The following is a 15,575-nucleotide window of genomic DNA, read 5'->3' as shown; positions in this document are numbered from 1 at the left end:
AAATTTCACTCAAAACTTCTTACATCTTCAAGTCCAATTTCCAAACCAATTGCTTTGCTTATTGATTCCCAATTTAAATACATAAAAATTCTCTTGATAAATCACATTGCCTTGCAATTATTGTTTCAATTTATTTGGACATAGGGATAAAAATATTAATATCTAGAATGTTCTGATAAAAAAATATAAACATCAATATAAATATTCTAAATACTTTTGGTAATTACAAAACAAAATTAAACATAAGGCTCATTAAATACATAATCAATTCATTCTTTAATTAATTCATAAAAAAAATAAGATAAAAATTATTGAGGAGTGCCTCCCTGTGGTTCGACCCCTTTCTAATCCTATATCTCATAATTGTGATTAAGGGAAATTAGTAAAAATTTTATTACAAAAATTTAGGCTTATCTATGAGCTATGTGACACTAAGTATTGTGTGTGGTGTTGGAAGGCCCTAGGACTTGACTATTACTTTCAATAATAATCAATTGAGAAAAATCAAGTGCGGATGGCGAGAGTCTCTTCAAAGGCACAAACTCTGATCTCACTCCCTTTTGGGTCAAGGATGCACTCTTCTTCAGTTTTCTCCAATTGTAATGATCTAGTTCCATTCTTCATTCAACCTGACAATCAACCAGATTGGATCCAAGAAAATTTTATTTACTCTAGGCTGCAAAAATAGATTTTCGGACAGAAATTCAGGGTATAAATAGCGATCCCCGATTCTCAATATTAGAAACTTTGAATATGTGGCCATGATTTGAAAATATGGTCATCCAATTTCATGACCCCCTTTTAAGTATAGAAACAACAACCATCCGATCGAATTTCTCCTTGAAAATATGCCCCCCTGATTGGGCTTAGCTCCTTTTGGGATCCAGTTTGGGCTTTCTCCATCGTCATTGATACAACATCAATTCTATAATTAATTAATCCTGTAAACTAATTAAACTTTAAGTAAATGATGAGAACAAACCACTTGATTCAAGAAAATCAAGTGGGGTTCGTTCATAAGTCATTAACTCCATTAGTTAGGAACAATTAAAATAATTTTAAAATTTATTTTAAATATTCACAACTGATCATTTATGATGGCGGAGCCTCTAGTTGATCGTGTCCAGATTCGTCACCATCCCCTACGTGGAGCCCGAGCTCATGTGACGAACGGACACTTCCACTATCAGATTTGAAGCAGCATTCGCGTCATCTTGGAGTGTGCCATCTCGTCTTTGTTTTCTTTTCTTTTTCATCATCTTTGGATTGTCGGGAGGCCCCTCCTGAGTGGGTACCGGCCTCCTGCTTGTGTTTTTATTTTTAATTATGATTCGTTGCCATCTTTAGGGGGAGGAAATCCATATTGGGCTTCTTCTCCCCCAAAAGATCCATTTTAAGGGGAAAGCCTATTGGGCTTCCCCTTAAAAGGGGCCAAATTGGGCCTCCCACAACTGCCATTCCGTCTCTATAAAGAAGGGGGAGGGGTGGACGTGGGAGAGTAGGCTTGTTCTATTTGGAAAAAAAAGATCCAGATCTGAAGTTGTTTTTGACAGTTATTATTTGGAAGAAGAAGAAGAATACATCGTCGAAGAATAAGAATACATCGTTGAAGAAGAAGAAGAAATAACTAGTAGAAGAAGTTATTGTTATTCAGAACAAAAGAAGACTGGAGTTTGATTTCCCCAAGGTTTGCGCCTGGTAGCATCTTCCAGGATCCGTCACTGTCATTGTTTAGATCAAGGAAAATGCAGAGTCCCAAGAAGCAATCATCCTCGCAGATCGATCTCGTCATCCCATTGACAACCACAAGCTATCTCCTGATCTGGCTATCAACATCGTCGAAAGACATTGCCCGCGCGATTCGTCCTCTCCACTGCATCAATCCTACGCTTCAATGTGCGCGAAGGATATGAATCCACGTTCTCAAAGTCCTGCATAATCGGGGGATTCTGGCTCCTCTGACATCCACGGTCGAGTTTTACGATCTGATCGACCGCTGAACCATTGAAGTTAGTCAAGAATCGTCATCAAAGATTAGGCGAAGTTGATCGCCCTATCGACGATCAATATTCACGTTCTGTTGCTCTACCCATTTGTCCTGATCAGTTGCCCTCATGACAGCCAACCATCGACTGCCAAATCATCAGGATTTGTTGCTGTCGACCAATCTCCGGCTTTATCAATACTATCTTGGGCTTCATCACTGTACTTGGCCATGGATTGATCAAAAGTTCACACCGCACATCCCCATGTGCTGTTGAAAATCTAAGGAATTGTGGCTGTGGCACCGTCATGACTACTGAGAACAGCAGATAATCATTTATCCCATGATTCCGTCAAGGCTCAATATGAATATTGAGGGTCTTTGAATCTAACTCCTTCCATCGGAACACGGTGTGCCAAATTTGGGTTCTCCTTCCAACAAACGATCTGTCTGCCACTTGAATCGACTGGGCCAGAATAACAGACATCAGTTTCCACGTATCTGCATTTATTTCAAACGCGATCTTCACTGTGTCAAGAGTTATGCGACTTCACACTTCCTCGACATCGACTCAGCCTGTTGCGACCTAACTCAAGAAGATGGCTAAATCTCGCAAGTGTGTCCGTTCCCTTTCTTCATTTACAGTGTTAATTATTTCTTTCAGTACCAGTCTTATCTTGTTCCTTTTCCACGACCAAATGTAAAATGTGATTGTAGGTTTAGTCACCGTATCATGAATAGGGCTTTTCTTTGTCGTTATTGGATCTGTTCGTTCACATCGACGGTGTGGACGAGGATCGTTCCCCACTACGTCATCCCCTCAAGCCGATCACGCTGGTCATTTGGGAACTTGATTGTAGAAAAACCCGTCACGTGTCGATAGCTGATTATGTTTTGTATCATCCAACGATTTATGTATTTCTCTTTATTATTTTTTCTCAAATCATATACATTATTTCACATCATTACATCACATTTAGTGCTTATCCTCTAGATGTAACATGACTTGTCAATTCCAACCATCGTGTTACATCAATTTTTGTCCATATTCCAAATATAAATAATAAATCAAAAAACACATATTTAACACTAAATATTTGAAGTCGTCAATGACCAAAGTATTTGATTGGCGACGAGGAAATATGAAGCGAAATAAATTTAGGACAAAACAAATATTTTCATGAAGCAAGCTTTTAAGGGCCCCAATTCCTTTGTGATATTGGAAAAATCAGTAGCTTTGGAAAAATCAGGTGACTGTCAAAGAAAATGAAAGTGGAATGTAACCAATTAGAAGAAAGGCTGAGAAAATGGTGAAATGTAGAGAGATAAAATTTATCTCCATATGAAACATGTTATGGTTTATATACTTTTATATTTTATATTTATTTTTTTCATCTAACTCTTGACAAAAGAACTCCTACCTTACTAAACTTGGGAATACACAGTACACTAGTCTGCCCTTGGAAGGAATGGTGAATACCTATATGCACCAGCTTAAAGGTTCCTTTATATCACCTTCTTACTTTGTGGCTAAATGCTACCTCAATTACTTGACATTTGGACCATAAAATGTGGGTTAATGACAATGAATGACTTACAATATTGATAGTGATATCATGAACTACCTCATTAGGTTTAGACTCGTTGTTTGCCATGTTTCCATTAAGAAAGATTTATATTCTTTTTGAAATATGGAATTCTCCAAAATTAAAGACAATCGTAAAACAAAGAAACAAGGTGTTTAATATCTTGGTACGTTAGGAGGGATGAGTAACATTCTCAATTATGATCCTTAATAATGATGACATAACCTTTAGAAAACCATTGAATTTTTTTGTAGAAATAACATATCATGGTGGGAGAGCAAATTTCACACATTACCTCCTACCTGGCCTTTGAATTTTTTCATGGATAGTTTTAAAAAGGAAATTTAGTCACAAACTTTATTGACTAGGGGCTTGTTTTAGATCCAGGTCTCTTAAAACCCTATTTTGGTGTTTTCCTTGCTGGACCCAAGCTTCTACAATATACCTTGGTATTTTTCCCATTTATTATGTGCATTACCATCATCATCCTCTGCTCAGGATAAAGCATCCCCTCCTCACTCCATTTAGTGCTGGCTAACATTGACTGCATTATTTTAAGTTACTATATTTGACACTACTGTCATCCTAAAAAATAATTGTTGGTAATCATGATTCATATATTATACCATGTAGCTAACAGCTTTATCGTAGTCAACACCACATGCTGAGTCTCAATAGCTTTGCTGCTAACACCGCTAAGGACTGAAACATGAATCTTATAAAAAAGAATAAAGAAACGCAACTCAGTGATCTTATTTTAATGTCTTAGGTTTTGATGCATACAGTTAGATCTCAGCCTTTGGTTATGTCATCTAGCCCATCAATATGTGCTTGTTTTAATGTTAATCCCGCATGGAATTTTTTATATAAAGGAATAAAGAGTGAAGTTTATGTGTCTTGGACAAGCTTTTGGATTTTTTTATACATTAATGATCTAAAATTTCTATAATGCTTCAGAAGGGTTCTTATGAAAGATGAATCAAGACTGATTAAACCCAAATTAATATATGATCATTCTACCTCACGCGGAAATAGCATTTTTTATCACTAGGTTGTTTGGACGAGTCTCTTTGAGCTGTTGAAGAGTTCATCATATTGATGTATCATAGCAATCTTCATAATGTTGGATCTCCTCATTGTTCCCTTGAACAATGTTATTTGAAATATAACGGGATTTCCTCACCTTATAGTCTCATTAGAAGGCATGCTTGTGAGAAAGGAAGGGAGGAAAAGTAAGGGCACCCAAATCTTGATCATATGGGCACTTAATTATATCTTCTCCTTTAGTTGATTTACTTTTGTACCGAGGGTGGGCAATACAGTCCTCATTGAAACATTACCTTTGTGGACTTCATTTAAACATTATCCTTGATGACTTGGGTTTTTTTACTCCCATTCCTCTTGGACTGTGACCAAGAATGGTGTAGTGAGGCATCATACACTAAAAATATTTGTACAAGAGATCATGTATGATGTATAATTTTTTTTCCTAACTTCAAGCGATCAGGGCATGAAATAATGTGCTCTCTCGCACAGAATTTGCACCACTCTTGTGTTGGGTTCTATAGGCCTTGACATGGATGAACAAAAGAAAACGATTCGCAGCGGAAGACTTGAACGAATCGAACGACATCAATAAAATCATTGAAATGAAGTACCTTTCCACGGGTCGCATATGTGATTTCTTGGATCCTGGAGTGAACCAAGTCGAGCTGCTCATGTGTGCAGCCTCTAGACGTATCCACGCGGTCATCGGCACGTTGGATCTCCTCCTTCTCGTTGATGAGCCCGTCTTTATCCGTCGGCGTCGTTATGTCATCCCGATCACATCGGGTAGGGAGAGGGGGTGTTGGGAGAGTGGAGAAGAAGGGAAAAGGCCCCTGAAAAATTATGGCCTGTGTGAATTTTGTCCAGGGCCTTCCCCTATTTATACTAAGTGGGTATTTTTCATAAACCCCCTGAAACTTAAGTATATCTTCCGACGTCCAAAAGACCATTTGCGTGTGACCCTCTAGGCCCATGTACCAGTCTAGTTAACGACTCCAATGGCCCAATAACCTTTATTGGCCTTCCAAATTAATTAACTATATCATCATATAGATTAATTAATGTCGGATCGATTTAACCCAATTGATAGGTTGAGACTCCAACACGTGGGGTGCCAAGCTACACCTCGTGTCCTAGAAGATACAAAGGAGTGTGTATCGACTCACTCATGGAACCTATTCGTCATCGATTACCGTGTATGTATAATCCTTCATCCACTTGATGCACCTTGGACGACTTAGGGCATGGTCAACTGTCAAATCCTAATCAATCATCCGAGTTAGTATTGATGCATTCAGAAATCATCGAAGAACTCTTCTCCGATATTTCACTACCTTGGCCAAGGACTTCATCGCATCATCTTCCTTGAGCTGTCACCTCTTATACCGAGGGTGGACGATCCCATCTTGAACACTCAATTGTCTTCGTGAACTTCTTGATGTACCCGAACTAAGACCATTTAGAATCCCATGATTAGAGACTCGTTGGCCATCGCCAAAGTACAACCGTCCGTCCACAAGACATATTTGGTGTCTCAGGTCTAAGGACAACTTACACAACCTTGACGTGAATCAACCTGATTGACAGTTCGGTATAATACCATTCAGGGATACATACGGATCAATTCAGTGAACTCTTTCCACTAAAGAGCACCCACTATCTATCCTTAGTGTCTCCACACTAATGGCTACGGGATCGGCCATACTCATCATATGAGTGAGGCTAGATAGTGCTATTCTATCTGGATACTTCCATGTCCTTCTCGCGTATCCTTTGAATAGGAATGTTTAGAACACATACTTAAAGACTAGTGATCTCCGTATGACGATCTCATCATAATTTACTAAGTCCGATCATGTATTCACGGACTTCATTATAAGCATCACACGTGCACTATAATGAATATGTTATATTAATGAACATGGAACGAGATGTGGAATGTGTGATTGGCTTGCCAAACACATATATTTTCATCATCTTGGTCACCAGTTACTACACATAATCACCAAAATTAGTCATGAATATTGTCACGTAATCACCACTCTTGGTCATGAATGTTGTCACTTTGGACCACTTGAGGTGTCAAAGTCTTATTTATAAACCATGAGAGCTATGGCGACTACATTTTTTGGTAATATATATCATTCTTTAGAAACATAACTATGAAATATTATGTATAAATTTAACATTAAATACAACACAATATATATCAAGGGATGGATCCTTAAGGAGTGATAGCTTTGTTTTTTTTTTGTTATTGAAAGAAACTGAATAATGTTTCAAGTAAACAAAATTTGAACTATGTGAGACTAGAGAGAGTACTCCGCTTTGGCATAACATGGTGATAAACCAAAATTTGGGTCAAATAAGTCGTTTAAGGCTCTAATTTATGCAACAATATTTATAAAGTTTTCCTTATAATAGGGTAAGGGTTGAATCCTCAAGGAGCAGGTAATGAGAGAGTAAATTGTAATTCAAATATATTTTGGAATAACTTTCTTTAGTGATTTTATAGAATTTTGGATTTCTAACTATTTTCTAAAGAGAAAATCAACTAAATGATAAAAAATTAGTCAAAACTATTTTAAATAAATGAAATAAGTGTTTATGTTTTTACTATAAGTTTTAATAATTTATTATGGTTTTTACAAATTTTTCTAGGGCAAAAAAACTTTGCAGGCAAATAGAACCTTAGGCCGCATTTTGCATTGTAAAATTACGACAGAAATTAGTGGATGAAAATCACTATAAATTTTGTTAATAGAGGAATTTTAGAGTGCCTTTTGATGAATTAGAAAGCTTGAAGTCTAGAATATTATCGGGAAATGTTTACCTAGACAAAATGGTGAGAAAATACAAATCAAACATTTAGGAGATCACAGGAACCTTGTTGTCACTTCCCTTAAGGGCCAAATGGTGCTCTTTCTCCATGAATCTTGATCACCCTTTAACTCTCTCTTCCAAAATTTTTTAGAACAATAATGGATCAAAGAAATCTGATGCGCCTCCAACAACAAGTTGGGAGCAGAAATCCAAGATAAGATAAAAAGAGAGGGGAGAAGAGAATAAATAGAAGTGGCGTAAATCTTCTGGCCATTGGATTTAATTCCAAGGGATTGGAGGGCTAGGATTTCTTCATTTCCAGACTGCACCCATGTGTCCTCATTCTCAGATTTGAAAAAAGACAATTGAAATTCAAATTGTGGGTTAGTTCCACAATTCTTGCCTTTATTGACCCAGTCTTTAAGGAGGTTTGAATGGACTTCTAGAATGTGCTTCTTATGTATTAGGCCTCCTCTCATTATCCATTTTATTTATAATTTCCTCCCATTTGTATCTCAAATTCATCATTATATTTACCTCAGTCCTGTTTATCAAATAAAACTCTAAGAAGATATGAGAAATCCACTTGAGTCTTTAAAGTCAAGTGGGGTTAGTCTCAAAAATCAATAAAATATATAAAAATAGAACATAGAAAAATAAATCATAAACCTATGATTTTATCCTTAAATGGTGAACAATGCTAGTGCAAATCTAAAAATATTTAGTAAAAATTAAGTATAAAAGCATAATTTTACTGATCTAATTTGATGTTATCATATGGTAATCTGTTTTGGGACTAGAAAGAGATACACCACATTATTTATCACTCTGCCAAGTCGTAGGTACTATATGACGCAAGTAAAAAAGCCAGAAGTAGACTTATAGTCACCACAATCACCAGCATTGTTGGAGTCAAAATATGCCTCAACTCAAAGATGACCATGACACTGATAGAGTAGACCTCACTGATATAGACAAAGACTTGCACTTCTTTTATAGGTACACACAATAGACTTTCTGAGTCAATGAGTAGCCAACAAGCACCTCTATGGGAGAGCAAGGAGATAACTTAGTTGAGTTTGGTGTTTAATTGTGAATGAAGTTCACACACCCAGTTACTCGAGGAGGTAGAGAAAAGATCTTGCGATCACGGTGGGTACAATGAAAGGGAACTTCACAAATGAGAGGAGAAGAAGGAAGCTCATTGATGAGATGGTCAGAGGTACACAGTGCATCGGACTAGAGGTAGTGTGAAACTCCCATTTCGAACAGAACATTCAAAGTCATATCTTAAAGGTGGTAATGTTTGCACTCGGTGGCACCATTTTGTCGAGACATAGTGGGACATGTGGTTTGGTGAAGGATGTCAAGAGAGATAAAAAGATCATGTAGGGGTTTTTGAACAAACTTTAATGCATTATGAGTGCAAAGAACTTTTAGGTTGGATTTGTATTGAGTATAAATTTCTTGGAGGAATTGATTAACAGAGGGCGGAACTTTAGTTCTATTGTGGAGAAGATGCATCCATCAGGCATAAGAAAAATCATCAATAAAGATGATGTAACAAATGAAACTGAAACTATAGTAACTACAAAAACGGGGGACAATATAGTAATGCACCAAGAAAAATATTTATTATTTGAAATAAATTCAAGATGAGGGAGGTGAGGAGAAAAAGTGTTTGCAGATTAACAAGCCTCACACTTAAATGTAAAAAATGATATCCGTGGAAGGGACTGCTGGAATTTGGTAATATTGGGATGCCCTAAATTCCAATGCCTCTGAAGTTGTAATATCATGATGGGAGAGAAAACAAGAAAGTCCAAGTGAGGGACGGTTAGACACAAGCTCATGAAGGCCACATCTAGTCTCATGCCCCAAAAATTCCTCTGAAAAATCTAAAACATATAGTTATTAGAAAGAAAGTGACAAAAAAAAACAATGCTGGAGTAATGGCACTGATGGATAACAGGATAATAAGAAAGTTGGGGGCATAGAGGATGTTGGATAAAGTAAGTTAGGGACGTCAGAGTGGCCTCATATTTTCACATCCATCCATAATAAAGACTATAGAAGTATATGACAAATGATGTAATTGAGAAATAAGAGATAGGTACCTGACATATGGATATATGCCCTCTACTCAATAATCCAAGAGAGGCAGACAGAGTGGAGATTAACGCAGTACATGAGAAAGAAGTAGACACATGATGGGAGGAATTATTTGTGCATGATGCATCCTACATCTTCATCAAATGATCAAAATCTTCTCAAGAGATTGGTATAGTTTGAGAACATGAGGGTTCTGCATCGACCTTAGAAAACTTAGGTACTCCAATGGGTTTGCAAACCTCTCCCAACAACTGTCAGAGTAGTGCTTGCATGAGGATAAACTTGGCCATTACGCCCCAACCTTTTCCAAAACATCACATCTGCAACCATGCCCACCATTGGTACCTCCACTTCCATAAAACAAAAGTGGCATATAATCTTTAATGACTGAAGGAGATGGTATGGGTGTGGTGGTACTCATGGTTGCAGACACAATGTTTAGGGCCAAGGTTGGGGGCATAATGGATTAGTGCAGTCAACTAGATTATTGTTAGTGGAGTAATACTAATGAGGGTGATGTAGTCGGGTTGGGCAGTGTAGTTGGAAAGATGGGTCATCGCCTGACACTGTAAGAAGTTATTTATTTAGTTAAGAAATGTATCTTGTCCTGCGGTGATAGTACAGGTGTAAGCTAAATGTGCATGAATTGTGTACAGCGTGCACTATGCATGCACGTGCAGGGACTGATGGTGGTGAATAGGGCGATGATTCTACAATCAGAAGTCATCTTAACACATAGCCCTGGGTGAAGAGTCATTGATGGCAAACCATTGAAGCAGTGATGGCATTAACGATGAATCACTCGGAACAAGAAATATCAGTTCCAGGTGTCACAATAAGTGAGGAATTTGTTTAACAAAAAAAATTAAAGTGAATATTTTTTAGAATAAATTTCATGAAGTTATTCCTGATATTTATATCATTTTGTGAATGTTAAATATGCTAGTTTAATTTGTATGCGTTAAATATTCTCAGAGGTGCATGTATAAATGAAATGTACTTAAATAAGGAGCATGGATTTTTATTATGGCCACCTTTGAAAATCAAAAAGGTGATTTATTAAACTATTTCATGTAATGTTTTGAATAAACTCTATTTATAGGCTGGTCAGATTATTTTCTAAAAACATATTCATTTTAATTATTCTGTATCGTCATCATTATTATCACCTTCATTATCTTGGGAGGAAGAACTGAATATGAACTCTTTTTTGGGTGATAGGAATGAGATGATTTATAATAAAGAGATGATATTTGTGGAACTAAAAATTGATATTTTGATCAATGTGCCCAATAGGTTTCCAAAGCATCTGTTATTTTCTGAAAGATGAATGTTTGGAGAAAAATGAAGAGGATAGACGAGATTGGTGCTCATCAATTAAATATGTTAGCAAAGATTTCAAATAGCACGGCATCATCACACTCAAAAATTCTTCACATATGTTGTATTTGTTCCCCAATCTATTTTATTTAAAAATGACAAATGTTTTGCTCCGCTAATAACAGTATATACAACAAACTCGTGCAGCAAGATATCTTTGAAACCAACATTAAAATATAATATTGTTCTTACGGTTATTGACCATTCCTCATATATATATCTTTAAATCCAGGAGTCAACATTTCTTTTCTGTTAATTTCTCTGACATTATCCATCCAATCTTTGTTTAGTAAAGCTAATAAAAAGATTCTTGCTTTTATTAGGAGAGACAGTAATAACTAGATAAAAGCATAGATAGACAGCGAGATATAAACAGAGGCTCAGAGAGATACATAGGGAGAGAGATATTGGCGAAAGGAAAAGGGCGGGAGTGAAAAATAAAAAGAGACTCAGAGAGAGAGAGAGAGGTATTGAATCAAAGATTGATAATTTTGATATAACTCTATTATAATGTATTACAACCATTTCAAAAGTGCCCATAGTCGTAAAAACAAGAAGTTTCCCATCCCCTCGTGTTTAAAGACAAACTGAAAATATTATAAACTACTTTCAAGTTTCCCATCACATCAGCCATCACATCTCATCGTCCCCTGATCATCATCATCTTCATCCACTGTTATAATCCATGGTCATCATTCAAGGATCGACTATGCTTGGACAGGATAAGGACGAAAATCTTTGGGACGGGACGGACCAGGGTGGACGGGATGGACCAGGATTCGCGTCCTGTCCTGGGCCGCCATCCCGGAAGATCTTGCACTATACCAGTAGATAAGGATGAATACCATCCACCCAGCCTACTTGCAGCTTTCCAAGAACGTTCTCTTCTTCAGTCAGCGAACACTTTCGTTGACCATTGACCACGCCCACAGTTTAAAAAGCTTCTTTTCCCGCGCAATTCAGTTTCCTTGACGTGCTCGCCAAGGCGAGAGGAAGCCATGGAGAGGCCGCTCTGTTCATCCTTGTTCTTCCTCTTCCTCTGCAATTTCCTCTGCGCGATCGCCATTACGGAGAAGGAGATTCTTCTACAGATCAAGGCGGAGTGGGGAAGCCCTCAATCTCTCATCTCCTGGTCAGATCTACCTTCTTCTTCTTCCTCTTCTTCTTCGCATTGCAGCTGGAACGGTTTAACTTGCGATTCGGCTGGATCCGTGGTTTCGATCGTTCTGATCGACCAGGGAATCGTCGGTGGAGTGCCGGAGGTTCTCTGCGAGCTCAAGAACCTCACCGTGCTCAATCTCTACAACAATTCGATCGGCGGCGAGTTTCCGATTGGCCTGAAGGCGTGCGAGAATCTTCGCGAGCTGAATCTCTCGCAGAATCTGTTCGTCGGCGGAATTCCGGACGATGTCGGCCGGATCTCCTCTCTCCGGATCCTCGATCTGTCCTACAACAATTTCTCCGGCGACGTTCCCGCCGCTTTGGCGAAGATCTCGAAGCTTCGTGTTCTTAATCTCGTGAGCAACGTCTTCGACGGCTCTTTTCCTCGTCAGATTGGGGATTTGGCGGAGCTGGAGTATCTCTGCTTGGCGTACAATCCGTTCTCCCCGACGGCAATTCCTTCGGAGTTTGGGAGGATGAAGAATCTCAGATACCTCTGGATTTCGGATTCCTCGCTGATCGGAGATATTCCGGAGACGATCGGCGATCTGTCGAAGCTAGAACACCTCGATCTCTCGTCTAACAGCCTCTCCGGCGAGATTCCGGCCAAGATCTTGCAATTGAAGAAGCTGAAGAATCTGTACCTCTACGGAAACCGCCTCACCGGAGAAATCAAGACCTTCGGCGCCACCAATCTGATCCAACTCGACCTCTCCATGAACGATCTAACCGGTCCCATTCCTCCGGACCTCGGAAATCTGATCAATCTCGAGGCACTCGTGCTCTACAACAACAGATTCAGCGGCCAAATTCCCTTCGAAATCGCCAAGATCCCCAACCTCCAAGACATCCGGATCTTCAACAACCTCTTCACGGGAGTAATCCCGCCGGAATTGGGGAAGAACTCGACGCTCGTCTACCTCGAAATCTTCAACAACAGCCTCCACGGCCCTCTCCCGGAGCACCTCTGCTTCAACAACGCGCTCGTCTCGATCGTGGCCTACGACAACAAGCTGAACGGCTCCCTCCCATCAACCCTAGCGAGGTGCGACGCCCTCGCCTCGCTGTTGCTTCACAACAACGAGCTCTCCGGCGAGATCCCGGCGGGGATCTGGTCTTCAGCGAAGCTGTCTCATCTCCTCCTCCGCCGGAACCGCTTCTCCGGTGAACTCCCGGGGCGGCTCCCGCCATCGCTGGCGCGGCTCGAGGTCGAAGACAACGAGTTCTCCGGCAAGGTACCGTCTTCTTCCCCTGGCCTGAAAGTCTTCCGCGGCGGGAACAACCGCTTCTCCGGCGAGCTCCCGTCCGACCTCTCCGCCATGGCCGAGCTTCAAGAGCTTCTCCTCGGGGGGAATCGGATCTCCGGCGAGATCCCGGCGGGGATCGGCGTTCTCGCGTTCTTGACGAAGCTCGATCTCAGCTCCAACTCTCTCACGGGGACAATCCCTGAGGAGATCGCGGGTCTGCCATCGCTGACGATGCTGGATGTATCAGAGAACGATCTCTCCGGCGAGATCCCGGCGGCGATCATGGAGATGAAGCTGAGCTTCCTCAACCTCTCCTCTAACTCCTTCTCCGGCAAGAAGCGGAATCCGCCATGGCTGCTCGACCTCGCCATTCTCCTCGCCTTCCTCCTCTTCTTCCTCTTCCTCGCCGCGCTCGCGCTGAGGAAGAAGAAGGCTGAGAAGAAGGTCAGGGGGGGGTGGGAGTTCACCAAGTTCCAGGCTATGGAGATAAGCGAGGGGGAGATCGTCGGCGGGCTGAAGGCGGAGAACTTGATAGCGAGAGGCGGGTCGGGGGAGGTGTTTCTGGTGAGAGGGGGCGGCGGCGCCGCCGCCGCCGTGAAGAAGCTCCGCCACGAGCTGACGGCGGAGGCCGCCGCCGAGGTCGGCGTTCTCGCCGGCGTCCGCCACGCCAACATCGTCAAGCTTATCTCCGCCGCGGCGGCGGCGCCGCCGCTCGGCCGGCTGCTTGTCTACGAGTACGCCCCCAACGGCAGCCTCCAAAGCTGGCTCCGCACCGACCGCCGCCCGACCCTGGACTGGCCCAAACGTCTCGTCATCGCCGTTGACGTCGCCCGAGCCCTCTCCTACCTCCACCACGACTGCGTCCCGTCCGTCATCCACCGGGACGTCAAGCCCGGGAATATTCTCCTGGACGGGGCGTTCCGCGCCAAGCTCGGCGACTTCGGGCTCGCTCTCACCGGCCCGGGCTGCCCCCCCGGGCTCGCTGGGTCCCTGGGGTACGTGGCCCCCTCCCCTGGCCTCCCCTCCGTCAAGGATGACGTGTACGCCTTCGGGGTTGTCCTCCTGGAGATGGTCACCGGCCGGGCCGCTGTTGACGGCGTGGTGGAGTGGGCGTGGGGGCGGTTTCGGGCCGGCGGCGAGGCCGAGGTGGATGCGGACGCCATTGGGGGATCCAGGCACGAGAAGGAGATGACAGCCGTGGTGCGGCTGGCGCTGTTTTGCACTGCGGAGGTGGCCGCCGAACGGCCTACCATGAAGCTGGTGGCGCAGGTGCTGTCTAGGCTGGCTGAGGACTGCGGCCGGAGTCAGTCCTCCTCCTGGGATGATGAGGATGATCAGAGTGGGAGTGTTGGGTGCAAGGTGTGAGAACTGTGGATAGTGGGGTGTTCCCCTGGTTAAGTTTTTGTAATATACTAAATCCCAAATTTTGGAGAAAAAATGTGTTTAGTTTAAAATAATCGGTGGGATGAAGATTTGGTTGAAGGTTGGTTGATGAGTGTTAGGAACATTGTGTGAATAATAGGGAGACTTGGACTGGTGATGGCGCACGCCATCACGGATTGTCGACGACGTTATCGGCGCCACCCGCCACCATTGTCGAAGATCGGGCGATAAATGCTCAATTATCGTGTTTTCATTTTTGTCGTTCTTCCTCGTGTTTTTGTGTTTACCCCGTCTCGTCGTTGTGTTTTCGTCGGGTTGGCGACGTATCACGTACGTTCGTCGTCGTCATCACGGGGAGGGACCCCTAGTCTCACCTCTCCCTTGTTTCTTTTATATTTCCCATTTCTTTTGACTTTATAATGGGGGAGCTCATTTGTATAAGGGCCCCCCTAATGGACCTATTTAACCCTTTTTGACCCATTTAGGGGGCCCATTTGACCTCTCCCCTTTAAAAGGGAAGAGGGGGCGCCCTAAACAGGCAGACCAGGAAGACAAGAGGAAGTATCGTTGTTTGAATTTCTGGTCTCCCCCTTCTTCAGAGACGAGATTTCAGAAAGGAAGGGGAGTAGAGGAAGATCGAGAAGGGTTCGGGGCGAAATCTGACCTGTTTTCTGCTTAGTTTGCATCCCAATCAACAATATGGGGTTTTCCTTGAATAAGGAATATGTTTGATGTCCTATTTGAAAGAGGAGAAATAAGGAATATGTTTTCTATGAGTTATCTATATTTTTAAAATCTATTTTATTTAAAAGCACTATTTTAAAATAACAAATTTCAGATAGGATTTTTAAG

The 15,575-nt window shown here is 41.6% G+C and overlaps 1 protein-coding gene across 1 annotated transcript; it reads left to right on the top strand.

Annotated features, from left to right (window-relative positions):
* The first annotated feature begins 11,888 nt into the window (after positions 1-11,888).
* LOC144706068 (uncharacterized) lies at positions 11,889-14,797 on the top strand. The gene has a single exon (XM_078578943.1). The coding sequence runs from the start codon at positions 11,931-11,933 to the stop codon at positions 14,703-14,705; it is 2,775 nt and encodes a 924-aa protein (XP_078435069.1). The 5' UTR covers positions 11,889-11,930; the 3' UTR covers positions 14,706-14,797.
* Positions 14,798-15,575: the final 778 nt, after the last annotated feature.

This window comes from Wolffia australiana, chromosome 7 (assembly GCF_029677425.1).
Source record: "Wolffia australiana isolate 7733 chromosome 7, ASM2967742v1".
Lineage (NCBI taxonomy): Eukaryota > Viridiplantae > Streptophyta > Magnoliopsida > Alismatales > Araceae > Wolffia > Wolffia australiana.
Note: the sequence above shows the minus strand (reverse complement) of the source record. Positions and strands in the feature narration are given on the sequence as shown.

Excerpts from the sequence above, each read along its gene's own strand:
- LOC144706068 (XM_078578943.1), top strand. The coding sequence starts at position 11,931 with ATGGAGAGGCCGCTCTGTTCATCCTTGTTCTTCCTCTTCCTCTGCAAT.